The following is a 24,862-nucleotide window of genomic DNA, read 5'->3' as shown; positions in this document are numbered from 1 at the left end:
CCCTGAAAAGCATGAGCCCCACCACTTTTAGCAAGTATGAGAGAACAGGGGACTCTGTATCAGTTTGGGATTTAGGTGTAAAAAGAAAGATTAAACCACTTTCAGTCATGTAGGGGGAAATTTTTGTGTACAGAGGGAGCTAATAAACTTTCAAATTCCCTTGGATACCTGAGATACCTACACAGAGTTAATAAACCTATGGAAAACATACAGCCTTCTAGAAAAGCAGATGTAAACAAGGTAGGAGACCCTATGGTCTTTAAAGTTTAATGCTTATCTCTAGGCACATATATATGTTTGGCCAAAACCAGTTTTTTTGGTACCCAAGTCCTTTTACTTCTTATGGTAGTGACATGCACAAACATTTGTAATCTCTGGCACTTCAGAGCAAATGCATATGAAGGCATTTCACTACATAATGGTAATTGACTATAGTACTTCAGTTATTCCTATCCAAAAATACTCTCACCTCAGCTTAATCATTGATAAGGGAAAGAGTAATGGATTAACTTAAACTGGTTTCAGTAAGCAGCTCAAAGCTCATGGCCTGGAGCCACTGCTTTAGCTGCTTCACATTAAGCATAGTCTGTCATTTAAGTTGGGATAATGAGTACTTTAAGCTAGAGAACAATGCCGGATTTCATTTCCTTACAGGTTTACTTGAATTTAAATTATAAGACTTTTTGGAGTCAAATTATTTTTTGAAAAGACGGCATGAATAAAAACCATTACACACACATGCCCTCCTGTGCCTCCAATGATAGACATGAACTTTGCTCATGGCTGCTGAGATAGAACAAAGAATCAGGTGGAGGTCTCAGATTCCCTCTTCACTTCAGATAAATGATACACTCTTTTCAGTTTTTCACCACCTCTATTGACAGGTAGCAAGATTTCAAGATAAAAGATTGGTATTTGGTATGGACCACGACAAAGAGGAACAGTATCTTCCCTGATGTATTGTATGTGATGTGCCAGTCATTGGTTTTCTTTTTTAAAAATCTTTTTTTATCAAGAATAAATTCAGCTATCAGTAGTGTGGCATATAAAGCTCTACAGGGAGCAGGAATAGTCATCTTTTACAAATTTAGGGAAGAAACCCTCAAACTTCCAATGAGTGATGAAAGTATGTGAAACACCAATAACTGTGTGGCAATGTCAATTGAGATTTGCTTGTAAAAGAATCAAATATCTAAAAGGGAACCAATATAGAAGTCTTTATCTATTGAGAAAGATTAAAGATGTTGGTTCTATATTTTGCAGAAAGAAAGGTATGGCATGAGGAGAACAAGGAATGACAATGGGCACAGCCATAATAAGGATGAAAGAGCAGTATGTATAGAAGCTATTGGCATTGGACAAAGAAAAAGAGAAGCATTTTGGTATTTTGAACCTGAAATCACAACCAGGTGCAATGCAATCACCGCTTTTCAGCAAAATGCTTTCTCAGATCCTTCATAGATTTTCATTCCTGTAGCAGCATTTTAACCCAGTTACCTTCCTCCTTCAGCTTTTCTGCTTCCAGAAACATAACTTTTCCATTTCATATATTTCCTGCCTCCCTCTGGCTGATTATTTTTCTTGTTTTCAACTCACCTTCTCAGGGCTACTCCCTCTCTCCTCTATTACACGACTAATAATTTTTCTTCCTTGAGCTGTATCCTCTCAGACCTTTGGGTCTTAACTGTGAAATTTTCACCGTCCTTTGCCATGTCTTGTAAATTTCTGCATCTGCCTTGTTTGCCAGGCTTTTCCTCATACTGTTTTAAACACCTACAGTTTGATGCTCAGCTATATCCTGCTTTAGTCACACCCCTGCTTTTTACTGTTCTGAACAAAAGGAAATTTTACCTAGTTTACAAGCATAGATTTTAGACTCAAAAATACCAGTGTGTTTAAAAGCTATTGCTCTTATGCTACTGTCTCTCTTGTGTATCTCAATTCCACAGGTAACTATTTAATCTGCTGTTATTTCTAACACTAATTTTACTCCTCTCTCAGTGGAACCCCTTCATATTCTGCGTGTCTCTCACACAGCAAGACTGCAGATACTCAGACTTTATAACAGCAGTTATCTTAAAAAATAAAGACTGAACAAATTCCAGGGCTCTTTAGCTGACCATAACCTGCTAATTCATGTCCCAACATGTGCTTTAAAGGCTAGATTCATGTCTGCACTTTGCATGCAGAAGCACTTCAGTTGGTTCTGTTGGAGCTAATGCCAAAATTAGAGCGGTGTATTGAGACCCTGTTGTACACCTCTGCCTCTTCCATCTTTGCTGCTCTCTTTTTGGCAATTGTCATGGGATGCATGCTGCCTGCTATGTGGATTTCTGGAGAAACTAGCTCTCCTTTGGGGGGCTATATGATTGCAGCAGAACAGTCAGAAAAGTACTACAGAAATGGATTTATGTGTACCATGGCCAAACGGATTTTGTGTTTCTTAACAGCACCTCTCACCCAGCATAGTGGATGGCTTCTATTTTGAATGTTCATCCATATATCAGCTGAGCAATGTTTATCCTCCCTCTCCCATGCTGGACAAGCAAACCAAACATCAAAGACAGGCAGCCCAACTCAGGGTGTGTTCTCTGACTTGCAACCTGGTTTTTGAAGATGAATTTGGAAAAAGGTGTAAGCATTAATTTGTGACTGTCTCACCCACGCTGAGACTATAAAAATGAGGCAGTTAAAGTTCAGCTTGACTTGCCTAATTATCTGCTGATCTGATATGCCAAAAAACTGCTGGGTCCACAGAAGGAGAAAAATCTCTACCAGTAAGCTTCTATTTGTCACCCTCAGCAGTAAAGGAACTCAGCATTTTTTAAGACAAACTATCATGTATTACTGCTCTTCTGTTGTTCCTACTCCCTTGGCCAGAAAACGGGATCTGAGTGGTGCCTTTGCCTGTCTCTCTGCAGTCTTAGCCCTGGAAGGTTGTCTGGGAACAAAAATGACAAACTCAGGCTTTATTGTTGTTGGACTAAGAAATTTATTCTTGTATGTTTGGGTTTTATATCCAGAATGGATGTAGTCCATGTGTGCAATAACTCAGATAATTTCCTTTCTAATTAATTTTGATTACATTTCCTACCAGGTATACAAACTAAAAAAGGCATGGAAAGGAGTTGTTAGCCTACCTATTGACTCAGGTAGTGCAAACATGTCCAATTAACCAGCAGCTCCTTTAGACACCGACAGATTTATTTCTTGTTTAGACTGCACTGCCATCTTTCCTTTCATCTTTCCACTAGCCCAAGGTAAAAAAGATTCTGCAAGGGAAGTAATTCCTCAGTTTAATTGCTGCAGGCTAAGCTTTCTGATTACTGGAGCTGGTTTTAGTCCCTTGCTATCCTCTTCCCTGCTCCCTGCAGAGAACAGAGCTTTTGGAAGTTTGAATTTTTTAAAAAATATAGTCGTTTAATTAATGCTATGATTAATCAGTGCTGCTAAAGTGCTTTGAAGAGGAAAAGTGCTATGTGAGTGTTGAGTGGAATTTTAGTTTTATCTGCATTATTTTCTGAGATAGGATAATATTTTGTTAATAGTCTGATTCCAGGGACTTTAAATTAGGCCATAATGAAGAAATAAGACTATAATCTATTTCTGGAAAAGTAAGTTTAGGCTTCTAGATCTATGCCTTGATCCAACACCCACTGAAATTAATGAGTCTGTCTACCAATGTCAAAAGGTATCAAATCAGATTCATAAAAAAGTAGTTTTTCTTTTCCACTTTGTTTTTCATTTTGTGTCTAAAACAGAACAAGATTCTGACAAGAGCAGCCAGAGTGAATGGCAATTAGACATTATCCTGTTTTCACTGTCCATGAAACAATTCACATGTATTTGCTACTATTTTTTTGCTTCTTTACTTGTGCTATAACATTGCCTGAAACTCATGAACAAATTTGTCCCCACGGTATGATCTGATAGACTGCTTGGTTTTGCATGCTTTTATATACAGTTAGGAGAACAACATGGTGAAAACACAAAGACTCTTATGTTTAGAAATGTACATTAAAGTATTAAGAGAAACAAAATCAAAATGGAACCTCATGATATATTCTGTTATTAAGGTTAAATAAGAAGCATAGATGTAAATCCTTTAGCTCAATAAATATTATTCTTGTAAAAGTGGTAGTGCCTTTTGAAAACAACTCTTCCAACGAATATCAAACCCACTTAAGTCATACTGCAATGTTCATATATTCCATAATTACTTCAGTGTTCAAACACTTCTTAAGTCATCACCATGAAAACTCTACACTGAGCAACTAAAATAATTAATCTGTGGCAAAACAAAAATACTGAGGATATGTATCACTATTTCACACTGCTGTATTGTGCGCCATAGAATAAAATCATTTATATTTAATAACAAAATCCTGGTTAGTATCTAAGGCTCAGTGGAACCATAAACTAACTTCACAGATGTCAATGGTTGGGAGAAGGACAAAAGGTAAAAGAAAACTTCAAAGACAATTTATCCATGAAAGGGTAAGGATATAATGCAGTATTTGCTTTTTTTCCTGCAATTTGGAATTGTTAGCAAAGACCTCATGAAGACATAGTATTCATCTGTTGAACTGCTAATGTATCAGTATACCTAAAACAGACTATACAGAGGTCTGCTGCAGTAATGAAGCTATAGGTACATTTAGTAGAAATGGGGTCTCTCACATTAGTCATGCAGAAGTGGACAGGTATTAAGCTTTATAGGTATTTTTTAGAGGTCAATTAATTTTGCAGATAATACTAATGTTCTGAGTCAGTTTAATTCCTGTTCTCAACAGAGTGTTTTGTCTTCTTAACAACACGGCCTTTGGAAAAGAGCAAATTATATTGTAGTTTTATATTTTAATTCATCTGAAGGTGCTACAATATAAGACCTGAATACGGTAGGTATGTAAGCAAGGATACAGTGCAGGGTAAAAATAAGATTTTTATTCTCATAGGAAGGGCAAAACCGCATCCAATAACCTTCCTTAACAATGTTGACTACAACATGACTAGTTTTTACATTTCTCATAAAAAACTTTCTCAACTTCTAAGATATATAGCTCATTAATAGTTGTGTTTAAAGAAATTGTGTCAAATGAATCCTAGTCCCAACTGCTCCATCAGAGTACAGATCTACTAGAGCACAGTTCTGTTTGAGCTTCCTCAAGAGGTGGGAGTCAGTGGGTTCATAAAGTGATTTGTTTCTGGGTTTTGCTAGTGCCGATCCTTTCAAGGTAACAGCTTGAGGTGTCACCTTCAGGCTAGTAGCTGATCAAGTCTTTTCTCTAGTGGCCCTCAAAGAAATCTTGCCTCCAGACATCCATTCGAGCTTGCTCAGTCACTAAACTGTTGCTTTTTTAACTTGAGTCACAGCTGCTCACCTACATCTGAGTAACACATGGCGGGAGGATTCCCAGGACTCTGCACTCACTCAATTTTCTTCTCTCACCTCCATGGGGATGCAATTGCCCACATGGTGACAGTCAGAGAACCTATATGTTAGCCTCGTTATGCTGGACTCAATCTCCTTCTTGGAGATCAAGTTGGATAGAGGAGATCTGCTTAAAAGGCAAAGCCCATAACCTCTTCAATTTCATCTCTCAGACCTCTGCAACATTGGCTGATCTCTGCTACTTCCAAAGAGAGGGGGAGAATTGGGCAAGTATTCCAAAAGTCAGTTTTTTGGTTTGATCTTGCTCTCATAAAGCTGAGCAGGAGCAATGAGGTAAGGCTTCATTTATCACCGTCGCAAGCAAACATTAGTCTTCACTATATGAGAAAATTAAGGATTTTACTCCTGTTTGCCATGGTTTTCCTGTAGCACAAGCTGGTTCCCATCTTGACTTAGCAGAAACGCCCAGTTAGAATTCCTGCCTATGAACCAAATCCAGGGTAAAGCAGATGGATGATAGTGATGGATGTGATTCAATGCACAAGCAGGTAACACTGGTCTTCCCTTTGACAATTATGCTAAATACTCTATTTAAATGGCATCACTAAGCTCAATGGTTTTGAATATCATAGCACTACTCTTAAAAAAAATTCACTCATATAAATGAAATTTTGTGAAAAAACATGAGGAAGGAGAGAGAATATTGATATTGGCATATCGGCTCTTGACTGAGATGCAGTTAACAGCAATATCGTGCAGCCACATGTTCCTTTAAACATGAGCTCCTTATCTAATATAAACAGCAACACAAAACATATTTGCAGTCATGTTGTATGAAATTTATAGCAGGCAAATCATACTGAAAAGATTCTTTAAAAATCATTAATATAAAGCACTCTCTTACCAATTATGTGATATTCTACTAGATAGCTGTTAGCTTCCAGATTTATTGACAAGCATATTCTTATCTTTGAAAATGCCTGAAAAATATCCTTTGTACATATTTATTTCAAATATTAAAAGTAAACATCCTGGAGAATATCTTGGAAGCTGGCCCACTTCTGAGCTATGAAATCCTCTTCTGAAAGCAAATTAAAGCAGATAAATCTGTCATTTATGTTCAAGTTCTCTTTGTCCTGGAATTATTTTTCCTTTCAGAGACTGAGTCAGATAATGCTTTCCTAATAATTCATAGAAGTATTTGGTTTTAGATAGACACATATGAAAAAATGTTTGTATTAATATCAAGTAAATTTCATAATTACATCTAGAATCAGAATAACTGAGCTTAAAAAGGACATCTGGAGTTTGTCTAGTCTAACCTCCCTGTCCAAAACAAATTCGAAATCAATACAACGCAAAAACATCACAACAGACAACTGCAGATCAGTAGAAAACTGTTAAAAAAATACATGTTATATCTTATATAGTTGACACAATACACTGAATAGCACATATAGTCCCATTAGCTGCTCTCCTGCTAAAAAGGCTACTTTTCATAATGAAAGAAATATTAAAATATGATATGTCTCTTCATGTATGCACATGCATGTTTAGTTTCTTCTCCTAGCACAAATTTTTAACAGAATTTTTCCTACATAAAGACCACAATGGACTGCATTCTTTCTGATATGAACATATTCTGGGATACGAATCATAGAAACACAGAATCAACCAGGTTGAAAAAGACCTCTGAGATCATTGAGTTCAACCCATGACCCAACACCACCCTGTCAACTAGACCATGGCACTAAGTGCCACATCCAGTCTCTTCTTAAATACCTCCAGGGGCGGTGACTCCACCATCTCCCTGGGCAGCCCATTCCAATGCTTGATCACTCTTTCTGTAAAGAATTTCTTTCTAATACCTAACCTGGCACAGCTTAAGAGCATGCCCTCTTGTCCTACTACTGCTGGCTGCCTGGGAGAAGAGACTGAGATCCACTCGGCTACAACCTCCTTTCAGGGAGTTGTAGAGAGTGATGAGGTCTCCCCTGAGCCTCCTCTTCTTGAGGCTAAACATCCCCAGCTCCCTCAGTCGCTCCTCACAGGGCCTGTGCTCCAGTCCCTTCACCAGCCCTGTTGCTCTTCTCTGGACCTGCTCCAGCACCTCAGTGTCCTTCCTAAACTGAGTGCCCCAGAACTGGACACAGCACTCAAGGTGCTGCCTAACTAGTGCCGAGTATAGGGGCAGAATCGCTGTCCTGATCGTGCTGGCCACACTACTCCTGATCCAGGCCAGGATGCCATTGGCCTTCTTAGCCACCTGGGCACACTGCTGGCTCATGTTCAGATTCCTGGTGCTTAAAATCCCCAGGTCTCTCTCTGCCTGGTTTCTCTCCAGCCACTCCGTCCCCAGCCTGTAGGGCTGCATGGGGTTGTTGTGGCCAAAGTGCAGGACCTGTCACTGGGTCTTGTTAAACATCATACCATTGGATTCAGCCCATTTATCCAGTCTGTCCAGGTCCCTCTGCAGAGCCCTCCTACCCTCCAGCAAGAGGATGCAAGTGGAAAGATTAACTAATAAAGAGCAGAAAAGGAACTGAAAATAAGATGGAACTGCTGCATATAGGATGAAAAAGGATTTGGATGGTGCTATGCAGAACACGTACTAATGGTTCATAATTGAAACATAAGCATTTATCAAAAGAATTCTGTAGAAAATGTATGAATTAATGTATAAATTAAGTTCTGTAGACAATCTTCTATCCTGAGTGTATATTCATTCTGTGTCACAGTCAGTGGTATGGATGGTGATAGAGAGAAGGACAGAGACTGAAAAATGATTGAGAACTGGTTTAGAATTCAGCTATCTTGATTTAAGAAGACAGAATTCATGAAAGTCAAATGGATAATATTATTGAGGCAGGAGATGATTATCTGCAGAAATACAGAATGAAGAACACTTACTGAGTAGCAATTCTGAAGAAAAGGATCAGGAAGCCTGAGAAGATCACAGGATAGGCATGTGTTACAAGATGTGTTGCTGTGAGAAAGACAGCTATACAGAAGTGTACTAACAACTACTCCTCGCAGAACATACAGGTAATATGTTCCTCTCTGCAAAGCTTATGGAGAAATATCAAACTAGTCTGAATGCTGGACTTCACGAAGGATATGGACCAACCAGAATGAGCCCAAATGAAAGAAACAAGAATAGCTATGAAGACAGATCAATCTTAGACTTCTATCTCAGCTTTGATAATATATTCAATTACTGTGACTATACCTCTTCAACTTGCAAACAAGGTATAATGCTGTGTTCTTTGTGGTACTGCAGTGGTATTATTCTTATTGTGTTCATGAACAACATATATGTCAGGGAAGGCTTCTGTTAGGTCATCAAGACAAGACAGAAGAAGCAGGGTCCCTGAACATATGGCCCTGTTGCATGTTTAGGATGAGGTCTTCATATGGTCTACCTAAAGAACTGGAACAAAGAAAACTGCAAATCAAGTGTCCAAACTTGGAAGCTTTTAAAGAAATGGTTCAGAGGGAATTTTTATGGTTTCTGAGTTTATGCTTGCAAGCTGCTCTTGCTGGCGTTGAAATAGAGTGGTTCAGTTTATATGGAAGGTCCATCTCAGTTTGCCATTATTTACTCATTAAGATAACTTAATATTAATAAATGGTCAGTTAGGACTGAGACACAACACAGTTTGCTCCAACAAGACAGTTTGGATCCCCAGGAAGCATCATAATATGTCAGGCACAGCTCCACTGATTTCAGGAATGTTAGTCCATAAGGCCCTGACATTACCAAGGGGCTAAGAAGCACTTCACCTTTCTCCTTGTCCAAAGGTGGAAGTATACTGTCGCCTCTACAGACTTTGAAATACTTGCTCTATTCCTTCTGGAATATACCCTCTGGTATAAAAATACTAACTCCAGTCCCTATGGAGCTCAACACAGCACTGCAGCTGTTGCTGTGGCTGCAACAGTGTTTGTCATCTTCTCATTGAGTGCTGAAGACAAAGCATTAATATTATTTGTTTGATATTTAGGCTTGTTGAACGTGTACACTGAAGGTATTGTATCCATTTCACTGTTGAACTTGGGAGGCTGCAATGAGCTGCGTGCTTTCTAAAGTGGTGGACAAGAATTGGGAGATTTTGATGGCAATTGTGACTTATGTTGAGCTTCATTTGTCAAAGAGATTGTGTTTGGGTTTAGGACTTTCAAATCTGTACTCAAAGGGCCTTGCAGCACTAGGGTAAGGTTTTATTGTAAAGCAGTTGTAAGAAGGAGTGACTATTTTGTGAATCTGTTAGTTCCTTTAACACGACCTTTATCAGGAAAGCTTTTTGAGGATAAAAAGTGAACTGCACAGTGTCCTCTCTAGCAGATCTGAAAACTGCTGGTTTATTCTGAGGTGGAGGAGGATTAGACACAGAGTTAACTTCAGAAAGTGCAGGCTTGAGATGTGCTGGGAGAGACAGGACAGGACTATTAATTGACTGAGGTTGTGTACACTGTATTTTGAAGGAGTAGGAGGCGGAGCTGTAACTTGGATCAGCTCATAGTGCTTTTCACTGACAGGCCTACCAATTGATTCAGCATCAGTTGGTTTCCCCTTAGAATAACTGGTGAAGATCAGATGATCCTGCAAATGTAGTGGTTTAGTGGTCTCAGAATGATGGTTGGCAGGGACCCCCCCAAGCTTATTTTCAAAACTCCTGTGATCAAAATGTGATAGCTGCTTTTGACAATAATCTTCATCTTCTTCAGGATCATAGTGACCTTCGCTTGAGGTCTCTACAGTTCAGAAGCCCTGTAAATATAGTCCTTGGATGAAGAACCCTTTTAGCTTGCGAATGAGCTTGTTGGAAGATAAGATAATGTGATCTTGCCAAATGAATGAACCACTTGACTTCCCGGTATTTGCAAGAAGAGGGAAAAAAAAGCCTGAGAAAAAAAACAAGATGAGAAATGGCAGCTTCCCAGAGTCACCAGATCCAGGTCTCTAAATGCTTTCCTTACATTTTCAAATTGCACAATTCCTCAAGTACATTTGACCACCATACTCTTTTTTTACTCTCCCTGTTGTCTGCTCCCTTTCTTTCAGGATCAAAATCAGGAGAAGTTCAAATCAGAGACATCTTATCTCCCTCTACTCCTCTTCATAATCCAGGGAATATTCTTTCCCTTTGTTCATAGCCCTCAGGTGACTGGGCAATCCTGGCTTCTGGATCACCTTCTGCCACGGCCAGATGACCAAGTGCCTACTCTGACTCACCTATCCTGCAATAGTTATGCACACACTGATGGGCCAATACCCAAAAGCACTGCTCTTTCCAGAAAGATTACTGTGCAAACAGCTCACCTTGGATGCTTTCTCCTGGGTTCCTGTTGCAATCTAATCTAGGCTGTGTCTCAGGACTGGTAATAAACAAAGCTCATGCCATACTAACTTTCAAATTAGTAACAGTGCTTCTGAAAGTACTTCCACCAGTTTTGCAATAATGATGTGCTTTTTAGAATTCCTTTTAGCAGATGATGTTTAGACATTTTCAGCACATTAATAGTCCCTGACAATGACAGAGACACATGCGATTATTCATTCACAGTTATAGAAACCAAATAAAAAACCGGCCAATGTCCAACTTAAGAAGCACCTATGACTTAATGGTTTTTCCCTTCAGGAATGACTGAACAAATCTAGGGAACAAATGAACTCTTCCAGTTTTAAGATGTGATTTTGTAGTGTTTGCTTTGTAAATAATTTAATTCTCTTACTTTATTTACTTTGGTGGCAACTCTACAATGAATCTCTAACCACAGGGCTTCAGACTGCAGCTTCTTATTAATACTGCCAGACATTTTTATTGATCTCTTAAGTTTTAGGTAGGTTTTAGAATAAAAGGGGGAAGTAAAGAGATAACATTTAATTTTCATAAGAATGAGGAAAAGGTTACAATGATGCTAATCTCTGACTCTTAATCAATTTTTGTATTGTTTGAAGCTTGAACTAGAGGTACAGTTCTTTTTTCTTTCTCCTTTTCATAACTTTGCCTCAGCTTTGAAGTTTCTGTAAGCTGAGGATAGCTTATCAGAAAAGTCCTAGCAACTGAAAGATGCTTACACAGAGTTACAAGTGAATGAGATGAATTTCAGGCTCCCTAGGAAGAGGCTGAGCTCTTCAGTATAAGGAATATACATATTCAATTCCAAGGCAGAAGAATAGATTTAACTACAGCGGATAATGCACAAAAATCCATCCTCAAAACCCCCATTTCCAAGGTTTTGCTTGTGATGTACTTGGTATCTCAGACTGTTAGTGCCTCACAAGAGAGAAAGAGACATGACCTTTTCTCTGGGGCTTGATTTAGACATTGTGGTACAGTATTGTACAGCAGAGGATAATGCCTTTAAATGCTGAAGACTGAATACCTATATAGGGAAATTATACATGCAGCTTGCCAGCCTATCTGATATCATCATATTGCAAAGGAGCTCGCTTTTGTCTGTCTCAGGAACGCAGTTTATCTGTTTTGTTATTCTAATTTTCTAGTAAAGACATGAAGGAATTGCCAAAACTGATTGTTTTGGGTTTCTTTTGAGGGAGGGAAGAGGTGGGAAGGGGGGTTTGTAGCAGAGTAACAGTTTACAGTGGTGCAATAATACTAAGGTAGGATTCGTGGTGGCTGGATTCTAACAAAATAAAACAACTTTCGGGGTGTGGGGCAGACATCCAGTATGCAAGTGTGAAAATTTATCAGGTAATGACCACATTTTGAGCCTCAGAAGCTCTACTGAGTAAGTCAGAGTTTTTCACCCCTCAGGTTAGCTGCCCACATGACTCATTTGAGTTGATTCTGTTTAACAATGGTTTGTCTCTAAAAGGAAATAGTAATTTTTCTGCTCCCTCAGGTAATTTTGACCAGCAAGTCAGGCAGTGCTGACTCAGTGTAGATGTGATGTGTTAATGAGAGGCTGGGTAGAACCTAGAAGCAGGAGTATCTTGTGTCACTGACTGCCTCAGGGTGAATTACCATGTCTTAGGTGAGGGAACTGCAATTTCCTAAATATGCTAACTCAATCAGGAGAACCTATAATTGTGAGTGAAAATAGAAATTCCACTATTAAAAACTGAACTGTATTATATATTTAACATGAATTTATTTCTATTAAATATACTTAATGGGGTAAGTGCAACATTTTCAAAGGACCAAAGTGAATTAATTGGCATCCAACTCTATTTTTCATAATAAATTATTAGTCCCTTTAAAAACGGCTTTAAAGCCTGTGTCATGACTGAAAACAGAAATTCAGTTCTTAATTTACCATCAAGTACATAAGAATTTTACCCAGGTGCTATTAACATGGTAAGAACCACTTACCCTGCTCTCCTACCTAATTAATTGATTTAAAGTAGACCTCACCGTTGTTTGACATTGTTATGGTGATCAGTACCTACGCAGCCTACTCACTCTATCTTAACAATGCTGATTTCTTATTCTGAATTGAATCCTGCTTCTCAGGAACTTGATGGAAAAATTCCTTCTAGCTTCCACGAGAACAAGATTAAGCTGCCAGGGACAAGATTTTATTCCAGTCGTTGCAATTGTACGTCATAATATGTGTTTTTTACATGAAGGTAGCAATTTTCTATATGCATGTGTACTCTTCAACACAGATTCTCTTCCTCTTTGGTGCAGGTAAAAAGCTGTATTAAAACCTACATACATACCTATAAACATATATGCTTTGTGTGTATATATTCATATATATAAAGATTAAGTTAAAGACACCCTACATCAGTTTAATATGGGGATAATTTTGCAGATAATATTCAGAGGTGAACTTGAAATAAGTTATTATAAAGGAGAGAATAAGAATGTCTCTGTATGTAAGAGTGTTTGTGATTACACTTCTTACAATCATTTTTCCATGTACGTGCAATAAATATTGTTATATATTTGAATTATATATCAGATCAGAATCTATTAGTCTACATGAGATTAGTTTAATAAAAGGCATCATTGCTGAACACTAGAGAAACTATATTTATTTCCACTGATTTTAAAGTAATCAATTCCAAAAGCAAAGTTAAATGCTAGGAAAAAGATTCTTCACCCAGAGAGTAGGTGGGCACTGGAACAGGCTTCCCAAGGAAGTGGTCACAGCGCCAAGCATGACAGAGTTCAAGAAGCATTTGAACAACACTCTCAGGCACATGGTGTAATTCTTGGGTCTGTCCTGTGCAGGGCCACGAGCGGAACTTCAATGATCCTTGCAGGTCCCTCTCAACTCGGGATATTCTATGACATTCCACAGTATGTCCCTTTTAAAATCTGCAAGTACGGTGCCTTACTAAAAATGCAACATTTTGAGCTACTATAGTAATTAAAGCAAACTTCTGCGCTTTAGTGAAATTAGTTGCAATTATCCTATTATGGTCTTGATTCCACAATAAGATGATTTGACCTTGGTGCTTATACACTGTTACACTGAAACTGTGGTTTAAAATTTGGTGAAACTTGTCCTGAAGTAACTTAAGTATATGCAATGATGTCACTGAGGTTTAAGACATTTAAATTATATTTATCTACTTCTAATTTAGGAATTACAGAGTTTACATTGCTTGAAATAACAAACATGTCAGTTTACACATTTCTTACTCATTATAGCATCCTTACTGAGATTTTGACCAGATACGTAGATGACACAGTGGGTGGAAAACTGGCTGGACAAAAGGGCATCATAGCCACACAGACAGTTGGGGGACTGGAACATATGCCATACAAGAACTGCATCTTCTGGGCCTTAAAGGAAGGTTACAGAGAGATCCTACTGTTGTCTACAATTACTTAACATAATGGTGTAGAGAAGATGGGGTCAGGATCATCTTAAGAGTTCCACATCTAAGAAGAAGAAGAAGAAGCAAAAGACATGTTGGAATAAAGGAAATAAAGGAAATTCCAACTGAAGACAAATTTTACTATGATGGTGGTCAAAGAACAGAACAGGTTGCCAGGGCGATTGAGGAATTTCTTTTCCTGGACCAGTGACCTCTGGAGGTCCCTTCCAAGCCTAAAAGATTCAGTAAGACTAAGTTCTGTCTTTTGTGGCACTGGAAGACTGAAGCCTTCTCTACAAACTGAGAAAGTGAGTTTATTTTTTAAATGTTCTAGGCTTACCTGGACTAACAGGAGGTAAACTGGCACAAGATCATCTAGCGATGAATTTCATAATATATGTATCCCAGACTGTTAGCAATTACGTAACAGCTAAGACTACCCACAAAGACAAGCAACTTTGAATTTCACTGTTGATTCGTTCCCTGTACATTGATCAGGGTAGAGCTCCACAACCTACTGAAAACTCTCAAAACTATCTCCTTAAATGTGGTTCTCTGATAACGTTTGCTCAAAATCTTCATTCTGGAGTACAGGAGGGATCACATCTAAAATATTCAATTGTCTAGTTACTTTAAAAAAAAAAAAAAGCCTTCAATTTTAAATCTTAACAACATACTGTTCTCTTTTGTCTCAGCCTGATCTTTCAATTTGCACTACTCAGATTACATTTCTATACAAAAAGAAGTAATGCATATAAATTCTTTCTTAGGTCAATTTCTGAAGTCTGATCTATCATTATAAAGCATCATATATTATACATATATAAAATTGCTAACTGTAGGGGGTAGTCATTGTATCTTTTTCATGTTCACACAATCTCTTGCATAACACAGCCACAAGAGGAAGCAAAAGGAAAATGAAAACCATAATAATACTGAAGATTGTATCAGTAATACCAGATTTCAAATAATTTTACAGAGGTGCCATGGAGACATCAATGGGGCTTTGAAGCTAATTCTAAGGGTTCTCTAGGCTTTCCTTGGTAGGAAAAGTACATTTCTTTATTTTTGTTTAATTAAGCCCATCAAGATATTAAGTACTAGAATCACAGTCTTACCTTATGGAATTATGATAATAAGGCCCCTCAGCAAATTGATTATTTCCTCACTTATCTCAGATGATGAGAATTTGTTACCCTTTTAATATTTTGTAACTGTGTATTACAAAACTGCTGCTATTCAATCTCAGCAGTTATAAGCATGAAACAGAAGACTTGGATTTTTTTTAAACATTGCTTGTTAAGTAGGGGTGCAACCTGATTTACTCTGAGACCTATTTAACCAATTACAAAAATAAGAACCCCAGAAATTACCAGAAAGTTAACACATAGTGGTAATGCTTCCAGCCAGTCACAGACAGTGCCTTTTTAGAGATACTACATTCACATAAAGGTGTCACAGTATTCATCAGGAAACACAGGAATTCATTTGCAAAGGCTGCAGCAAAAGACCATTCTGTAATCAAAAGGATATTTGAAGTTTTAATAATGTTATCTGAAACAAGAGCCTTTAACACTAAACTCATAGTAAATGATGGAAACAACTAGGGTATGACAGTTCTTAAAAGCAAAGAAATTCTACATCACTTAATGAAAAACAATTATACTGTAAGAAAACAGAGGCCTCTGAAGATAGCATGCAGAAACCAACAAGTATGAGACTGAGTTACCTTTTTATAATTGTCAAAGACTAAAGTAACACATGTACACACATATTTTGGCACAGAGTTCGTCTAACTCAATAAAGAAATACCATCACATCTTATGTATACCGTGCAACTGCTAACTACCAGCAATGTTGTGTAAGCACCTAATGGTCAGGAACAGAAAGAAAAACTAAATTCAATTTAATTCCATTGAGATTTAGTTAAAATGTGAGTTGCAAGAATCCAGACATCCGTACTGTTTCCTAATCTTGCATTCTTTGAACGCTGACTCTCTGGTATCTTCTACTTTTGACATATATTTATCCTGTGAAAATGAGACATTTTATGGTGTAGATTTTTATCTAACAGATAAACATCTGTGTTGCATATTTGTAAGTATTTTACTTCTTTACTAGCCTACAGTTAGTCCTTCTGTGCAGGGGCATAGAAATCTTTTAGGTCTCTGCAATCTGAAGTTTTATATCAGTGTCATCTTTGTGAAAGGTGTTTGGGTTTTGTCCTTAACATTGTTCCTTTCTAAGCACTCTGAAAGAAGACAACCTTGGGGACACTAAAATAGAAGTCGGAGTATCCCTTAAAAGGCACATGTGGAAAGAGGGGCATTGTGTACTGGCACTTCACCTCACAACATCTAACTCAGGAACTAGGATTGAATGAGATTTTGCAGAAACAACTGCACAAATTTAGAGAGTGCAAGGACGTAGATGCACAGAGAAGATCACTATTAATATAAGTGAAAACAGTTTAAATTTAATCAACACACATTCATCCTTCTTTTTCTTATTTGTTTAAATTTTGCCATTTCTCAGCTCCACCTCCAACATCCTTTGAAGCCCCAGACTCATTCCCAGGGTCTTCACACGTGAGAAGAAAAGGACATTACTTTCCTTTATTAAATGCTAATTCACCTGTCATGTTCTACTTTCTTGTACTGACGTGTTATGAATAGGAGTTTGACTTTCTTCAAAGGAAAGTGCTTTTAATAAAGAATGCCATGTATGTAATTTCCATCATTTGAAAATCACTTAAGTTGATAAGTATTTCAGGAGAAAAGGCTATTTTGCATGTTACAGAGAATAAAACGACCTCGCTGTTCTATGAATTGAAGCTGATAGAGAACAGGCTGGAAACATGGTTTGATACACTTATATGTTACTGTAAGGCTGTCACAAAACTTGGATTTTCAAAACTGCTTTGCCATTCGCATGGATTTAAAAGTACTTTTAAAATTACTTTGGCAGTTTGTGAGATTTGCATTTCTACCTTTGTATATTTTATGGAATATGTGACTAAATTATATGCACTTTTTAGATCAGAACTCCAAATTTTCAAAAGATAAGTAGCACTTCTCAGCATGAACAAACTGAGAAACAGAGATGAAAATTAATATTAAATTGTTTGAAATGTCAATCTGAGTGAGAAAAGAAGCTTGCTACCTTATGCAGAAGAACAGAATAAAACAGAAATTGTTTATTTCAAACAAAATATAAGGTTCAGGTCAGGGCACTTTCTTATATTTGAAATGCACATCAATGAAGTGAAAAGGCACATCTCTTGGCTGTTTTTTCATTTTTTGGTGGTGGTGTATTTGGCAGTCACACTGAACCTAGTCTGTCCTGGGCCATCTCCACTAGATTTTGCAGCTTTTACGACTTGCACTCAGAATTTAACCTTAAGTATTACTAAACGTGAATACAAACTGATAAAACCTATAATAAAGACTTTAAGGTTTATAAACCTTAAAATATGATATGGCATCATTTAAAATTATGACTGCCATCTAGATAAGCTGTCACGGTACAATACTGAAGATGATTCTCTTGAAATTGGCATTTAAGATAGAAACAAAGGCATTTTCCAGGAATTGCCCCACAGTTTATTCTACTACAATGAATAGCTAAACTGCGTCTGGGTTGTGGTTAGTGTTTGTGGGGCACCTTGATCTTATTATGGTAGAGGTGAAATACTGTGTGGTTCTTTGACTTAGCATTACAAGGAAAAAGAGATCTGTGAAAGCAGTATCCTTCATTATCACAGATTTAAGCCTGCATGCAGTTATTTCTGCTGTTTTGGGGGACAATGAAAAATTGTCGTGCTTTTTCACTAAGTGCCCTTGCAAAGTCTACTGGCCTAATTTAGAGGGGAGCAGGACAGTATTTAGTCTGTATTACCAGAACAACTTCTGACCAGATACTTCTTCCCTATCTTCAGTCACACATGAGTTAGCCATTGAGTCTCTGGCTACTTCTCTAGGTTCTCACACAGGATCCATTACACTAAGATGAAACACTTTAGGTGATAGATAAGTGGAATGAACACCCAGTGGTGTCATTTTTTCTCTACTGTCCAGAAGCCTACCTGACTACTTGAAACACAACTTATTTCAGATGATTCGTGGTAGAGAAAAATCCCTCTAAATCCAGACACATGTACTTAGGCAATAGGGAAGTTCAGATGTAGAAGAGTTAATCAAGAGTTGATCTTGACTTTGATACTAAAAATAATAGTTCAGTTTTAATAATGCTGGTTTTCCCTCTAAATCCCTTCACATAAGAATGTTATTTAATAAGAAGTGACTGAGGGAGAAAACCTCCTCTAACCTCTCTAACTACCAGGTCTGCTTGTCAGAAATATATTTGGGAGAAATTGGAGCAAAAGGCAATGCGCAAGTGGGTGAGGGCACATTAAAAGTCAAGATCTCCTTGACACAAGGCTTTTACACTGCGATGGAAAAAATACTTAACATTTAAACATTTAACAGTTTAAATTGTCAGTTAACTTATGTATACATTAGAAACCAGAGAGTCCAGATGTTGCCATACATGCTATAAAACATCAAAGTTTAATTATGCATTTATTAACTTAACTAGCATCTTTCTCTTCATTGATATAATATGAGGAGCACCAGTTATTAATGCATGACCATACATTCCATTTTGTAAATCAACTGATGACAGCCTTTTCTCATTCAGATATCTGTTTATTGTTTTGCACAGCTCAACTATCACATGAAGTGTAATAAAAACTGGCACAAATTAGACAAATTGCAGTATATATTCTGTCTTTCTTCTGAACAAGTCTGATCAATGCAAGTCTGCAAGTCCTGATCAATGCTTTCTGGTATCTTCTGCACTGCGAATTTATGTCAATTTAATATTTCAGAGACTAAGATACTTTATAGGTCAATTAGCAATTCAATAAAAAATTCAGTGTTTCCAGATCCTTGCAGATGCATGTGTGAGAAATTCTGAAATGTTCACATGTATAAAGAGAAAACTCTATGTAAGCTCTCCAAGTGGGAAGAAAGCTGCATATTTGACTTAATCATCCTTATATTTTCTATCAAGGTACAATACTAGGACTTAGCTGCTGTTCTTGTAACTACAACACTAAACACTCTTTTCACTTGGATTCATTGCTAATCCTGAAACAAAATGTGAGCAAATTCTAAGACAGGAGGACCCCATGTAGTTGTTTATGCTCCAGAAGAGTCACGTTCTGCTATGGGAATGCAAATACTTGCTTCTGAGGTGTTTTCAGTCTCACAGCTGAAAGGAAATCTTTCCAAATATCAAGATTACTTTGAAATAACGTCCTTGACGCTTCTTCAAGTGCAAGGCTGGTCAAGATGACCTTGTGAGGTTCCTTCCAACCTGAATTTTTTTGCAAGTCTAATAATTCATTAGAGTTGTGAGCTCCTGATGTATCTTTCAATCCAATTTTCTCATGTTTAGCAAGAAAACTTCAAAACAAACACCAGTTATTCCAGGCACCCAAAGAAACCCACTTTGTTCACGAGATCACAAGACATACACTCAGTGGCAATTTACACACTCCTGAGAACTTTTTCATCACTAAGTAATGGTGATGGTAATACAGGGTGAGATCCGTTTTATCGCGTGCTAGATAAAATCAATCACCCTTTGTGACTCTCTCTCTCTCAGTCACTTATAAGGTAGCCTAATACAGGTATCTTATATATTGGATTATGAACTTTTAGACAGCTAGCAAGATTAAGTAGGTTCTAGCACATATTAAGTAACAATTTAATTGATACGCTATCCTTGAATTTTGTGTATATCTTATAACTCCATTACAGACAGATGAGTAGTGAATGGAGTATCCTTCAGTACTGACACTTGTAGCCTCCAGCTCAGGAACAATTATTTAAAAATGACCCCTGCTAAAGGTTCTGTTTCAGGACCTCATTCAAAAATTTGTGAAGGCAGACGAAATTGTACCACTAACTTTACTTATCAAGCTGAATCAAGCTTTTACTAACTTTACTGAATCAAGCTTTTACACCAATAGTCACAATAAAGATGTCAAGTATTACAACAGTTCAACTTATCCCATCAAAGTCCCTAGAATCTAGATCCCTGAAGAGACACCTGGATTCCCTACACATTTTAAAGGCAGAGATACATACGCAGTACAAGAAGTCAACAAAAACCTTCAGGTGGAACTGTCCTTTATTCAAGAGTGAGTGATTAAAATGCTGCTAATCTCTAAAAAAAAAAAAAAAACCCACAAAAATACAGGTCAAGAGAAAGAATGGCGCTTCTCAATACTTCTCTTAATCAACATTGACACAGAACAGCATTAGAAACCACTGTCAGGATAAAAGAAAACTGACAGAAAGACTTGAAGCACAAAACTGTCCATTGAAGTTTTATAACTCCAGCTTTGCATTCACTACAGCTGTACCCTATGGACTTATCATTAAACAGTATGAAATGCAATACTAATACAAGTTCCAAATTTTACTTCAAGAGGACAAGTCCTATTTTGTACATATGAGCCAGCAGTGTGCCCAGGTGGCCAAGAAAGCCAATGGCATCCTGGCCTGTATGAGGAATAGTGTGGCCAGCAGGACCAGGGCAGTGATTCTGCCCCTGTAATCAGTGCTGGTGAGGCCACAACTTGAGTGCTCTGTCCAATTCTGGGCCCCTCAATTCAAGAAGGATGTTGAGGTACCGGAGCAAGTCCAGAGAAGGGCAACAAAGCTGAGGAAGGGTCTGGAGGGTAAGTCCTATGAGAAGCAGCTGGTCTGACCGTGACCAGGAACCTGGGCAGTATGCCCAAGGAGGGAAAACTGGGTGCTGAACTACCTAGCGACAGTACTAGGTAGGTCAGGTTTACCATGTTTTTGTCTGAGTGAAGTTTAATTTTGGGATGAAAAAAGATGAATATGTCTACTGTCTTGGTCAAAGGACAGATGGCATAACGCACAAGCTATAAAAAAGGAAAAAAAAAAGGGTCCTTTTAAAGACATGGAGCATGCCTGAAATGAAAACCAGAAAGAAGACCTCACTATAAATAAAGGAAATGCTACTATGGGGATGGCTCAGATAATTTATAGAGAAGCCTGGCACCAATTTTAGAAATATAACAACACAGTTGATCGATCTGTGTGGAAAACAAAGCAGATGGTCAATTCAGTGAAGTCTAGTATGAAACTTCTGGCCATTTGAAAAAGGTGTCTTTTTGTTTGTTTTGTAGTTTAGTATAGGTGAGTCTCGATTTTAGCAAACTCTCTGATATATTTTCCAGGTGCCTCAACACTGATTTATGGTCTATTTGTCAGCAGCAGAATAAAATATATCATTCTCTGGCACATTTCAGTAAAAAATTGTCAGCTGGGAATGAATGACAGCACCACTGAAAAGAAAGCTTTATATAGGCATTAAAAATCTCAACCAACTCAATTCTACCTATGTAATTTTACAATATATACAGTTGGAAAATTCACCTTTAAAAAAGGTTATCTTAGGGGGAAATTACAGCTTGTGAGGTAGAGTTTGTCACCACAAGAATATGATGCACAAATAAAAGTCGCAAAGAGAAAAGACAAATACCATGTCAATTCTGCTTAGGCAGAAAGATGCTTGAGCAACTAACCTGATAAAGCAAGCCCCTTTTGAATCTTCCTTTCCATAACAACAGCTAAGGCATCCTGCAATATGCGGAACTGCAATATCACAAAAATGGATGGCCTACAACATGAGTTGAAATCCTTGACCAATGCGATGTTCCAGCATTTCTGAAACTCAGTCTTAAGATAGGCCCTATTTGCTAAAAAATACTCGAGGACAAGAGCAGTAATGACTGTTATTAGTTTCTTTGAAGTTCAGTGATGAAAGCCAAAGAAATGAACATACAAAGATCACAGCTGAAATGGTACAAGAATTATAGTCATAATTCCCCTGTCATACTGGCATGTTTGGATGGTTTTTAAACTGCAGCAAATTTGTATTGCAATTCCTCAAAATAACTCTACAAATAACGTCAAACTGAGTAGCACTGTTCAGTTATTACTAGATGGCTACATACATTTATTAGGTAATTATTTTCAACAGACTTTTCCAACCTTTTTTTTTTAATTAATCTTTGCTTTTATCACATGTTCTTCAAGAATTTAACAAAATATTAAAATTTTGAGGTTGTGCAAACTTATTATCCATAATTTAACCAGTATATTGAATGGCATATCAGATAAGACAGTCAATTTCACATGTATAGTCTTACTTTCCTAAAAAAAATTTGCAGACTTGGGAACATTAGTACAACATGTGAGAGCTGTGATTGCCTCGTTTTAACAACTTGCAGAGCACTGCTGTAATGAAGCATTAACCCTAAGATAGCACTGGATAAAAATAACAAACATTATGAACAAAGTATCTATTTGTGGAATTCTGGAATTAAAATCAGAGAAGGAGAAGTATGCTGTAATGATAACAAATGAACAAGTTAGCAAAAATGAATACAAAATATGCTTTTAATGTACAGAAGTAGAAATAATTTTGTCATGATTGTTGAAATAGTTCAAGATCAAGGAAGTGATTATTTTTTAAAGACAGAACATGAAAATAAAAGTTTAACGATCCACAGCGTTTGGATGAATTTCAGCTGAAAACACCCCACCAAAAACCTACACAAAATTAAAAAAGTCCAAACCCCCAAGACGTGTGCTTATCATACAATCAAAATTCAGGGGCAATAATGCTTTACATAAATTATTATCCTTTTCCTTACTTGTATATGTTTGTGAATTAAGAATCTCCCAGCTCTCTTGCTGGAGCTACTAATCTGCCCCATAAATTCCTGTAACTATCTTAAGATTTTTATGATTTGTCACTTCACAACCCCAAAGTTGCTTGCAATAGGTAATCTGAGGACCAGGAGTGCTTAGATCCTGCTACTGCCAGCCTAGGAATGAAGCACTAAAGCAGAACAAAGTCATTGCTTTTCTTACAGAGATTAGAGCATGAGAGATCGAGAAACATTGCATGATGTTTAATTAATTTAACAATTCCTTCCAATATACCAGCACACTGTCACAAAAAATCTGAATATGACACACTAGAGAAAGAATTAAATAAATTGTTCTAGAAATGTGAGAAGAATAGTTTTCATTGTCCTCATTCTGCTGAAAACTGGAAAAAACACCCCAAGCCCACAGAACACGTAGATTTTTTTGGAAAGAACATACCTATTAACTCTTTATTTCTGACATCTAAGGCCATGTTTCGTAAAGCTGTAGCAACTGCACATACCACCCGGTCATTGTCTATTCGAAGCAGTTCCACCAATATTGGCAATCCTTTTTCTTTGCGGACAGCAGCACGGATGTACACTGACCACTGCAAAGACACATGGGAGAGGGTGAGGAAACTGAGAAATCCACTAGAGAAAGCAAGGCATCTGAGGTTATAACAGAGTAAGGGGTTACAGAAGCATTTGGATGCAAAACTCAAAAGAGGGGAAATAATTGCATTTATGATGCTAGGTAACCACTTGATTTGGCAATCTGTGCTAATTTTTTATGGTGACAGAGAAATTAAATGATGAATTGACTTTACTCCTAGCACACCTGGTTACATTTTTACAGCCCAAGTCTGCAGATGACTTACTTCGCATCAGTATTTCATATGCAACATCTAATGATGCTTGTTTGCTGCTAAACCAACAAAATTTATATTAGAAGATGTATATTACAAAGCATATTCAAGAGGTCTGAGTATTTCTTTGTTATTACCACAAGAATTATTCAGTCTACAAACATGAAAATGCTGTCATTATTTCTCTTGTGATTGTCAACTAGTTCAGAAGGAAAAATGAGGACAACAATATATGTGGTTTTGGTACCTGTAGTGATCCTAACTGGAATACTATTGTACATTTACGAGGTGCTAGATTCCCTCAGGAGCTGACCTGAGGGTGGTGCAGGCCTGTCTGTGCCTGGCTGCTGTATCATGTGGCTGCAGGATAAATCCAGTGGCTGATTCTATCAAAGAAGCCCCTAAGCATCTCCCACTTGACAGTTGGTCACGACACCACTGACATGGCCTTGTCCTTATATCAAAGAGAGCAGAATGTTCTCATGTAAACATCCTTTTTATCTAACAACAGAAATGATGAATAGAGTTGTTTACTTCTAAGAGATCCTCTAGGAGCTCTAAAGATCATCATGCCAGTCAACAAGGGATCTGTGCAGTGTGCTGTGACTAGGCGGTCCATCCAGTGCTGCACAACTTGGGGTTCCAGGCACCCAAAGGGATGAAAGATTAGCTATACTAGCCCCTCTTCCATTCTGCTGTTAGCTCCAGCAGTTGCAAAAAAATTAAACAAGACCAAAAACATGTGGTTTTGAAATCTATGGGTATTGCCAAATTTAAGACGTTTGGACACCTGCAGGATGTGCAGATCTCCTCAGCATAGCCCACTTCAAAACAAACCATCACTAGGCACATATTCCCTCCCACTTCATGAACTCTTCTCTGGAATTTTCACAAAGTTCACATTCATGCTGCTTGTACTGACAGTTGAAAGGAAATCATTGAAGCAGAGCATCTCGTTCCTTTCAGTGCCATGGCATGGACACTTATCTTGCCATTGTACCTGGAAGGTGAAGACAAATTCTGGAAGGCCTTAACTTTTGAAG

The 24,862-nt window shown here is 37.6% G+C and overlaps 1 protein-coding gene across 6 annotated transcripts in view; it reads right to left on the bottom strand.

The window, feature by feature from the left end:
• CTNND2 (catenin delta 2) overlaps nt 1-24,862 on the bottom strand; it is a 514,557-nt gene that overhangs the window by 43,937 nt on the left and 445,758 nt on the right. For all 6 annotated transcript variants that reach the window (XM_017824127.1, XM_017824125.1, XM_017824130.1 and 3 more), the window contains one exon: nt 23,411-23,561. In XM_017824127.1, the coding sequence (XP_017679616.1) occupies nt 23,411-23,561 (151 nt within the window). The remainder of the gene's footprint in view (nt 1-23,410; nt 23,562-24,862) is intronic.

Source organism: Lepidothrix coronata, unplaced genomic scaffold, assembly GCF_001604755.1.
Source record: "Lepidothrix coronata isolate B3197 unplaced genomic scaffold, Lepidothrix_coronata-1.0 Scaffold109, whole genome shotgun sequence".
In the NCBI taxonomy this organism is placed as follows: domain Eukaryota; kingdom Metazoa; phylum Chordata; class Aves; order Passeriformes; family Pipridae; genus Lepidothrix; species Lepidothrix coronata.
Note: the sequence above shows the minus strand (reverse complement) of the source record. Positions and strands in the feature narration are given on the sequence as shown.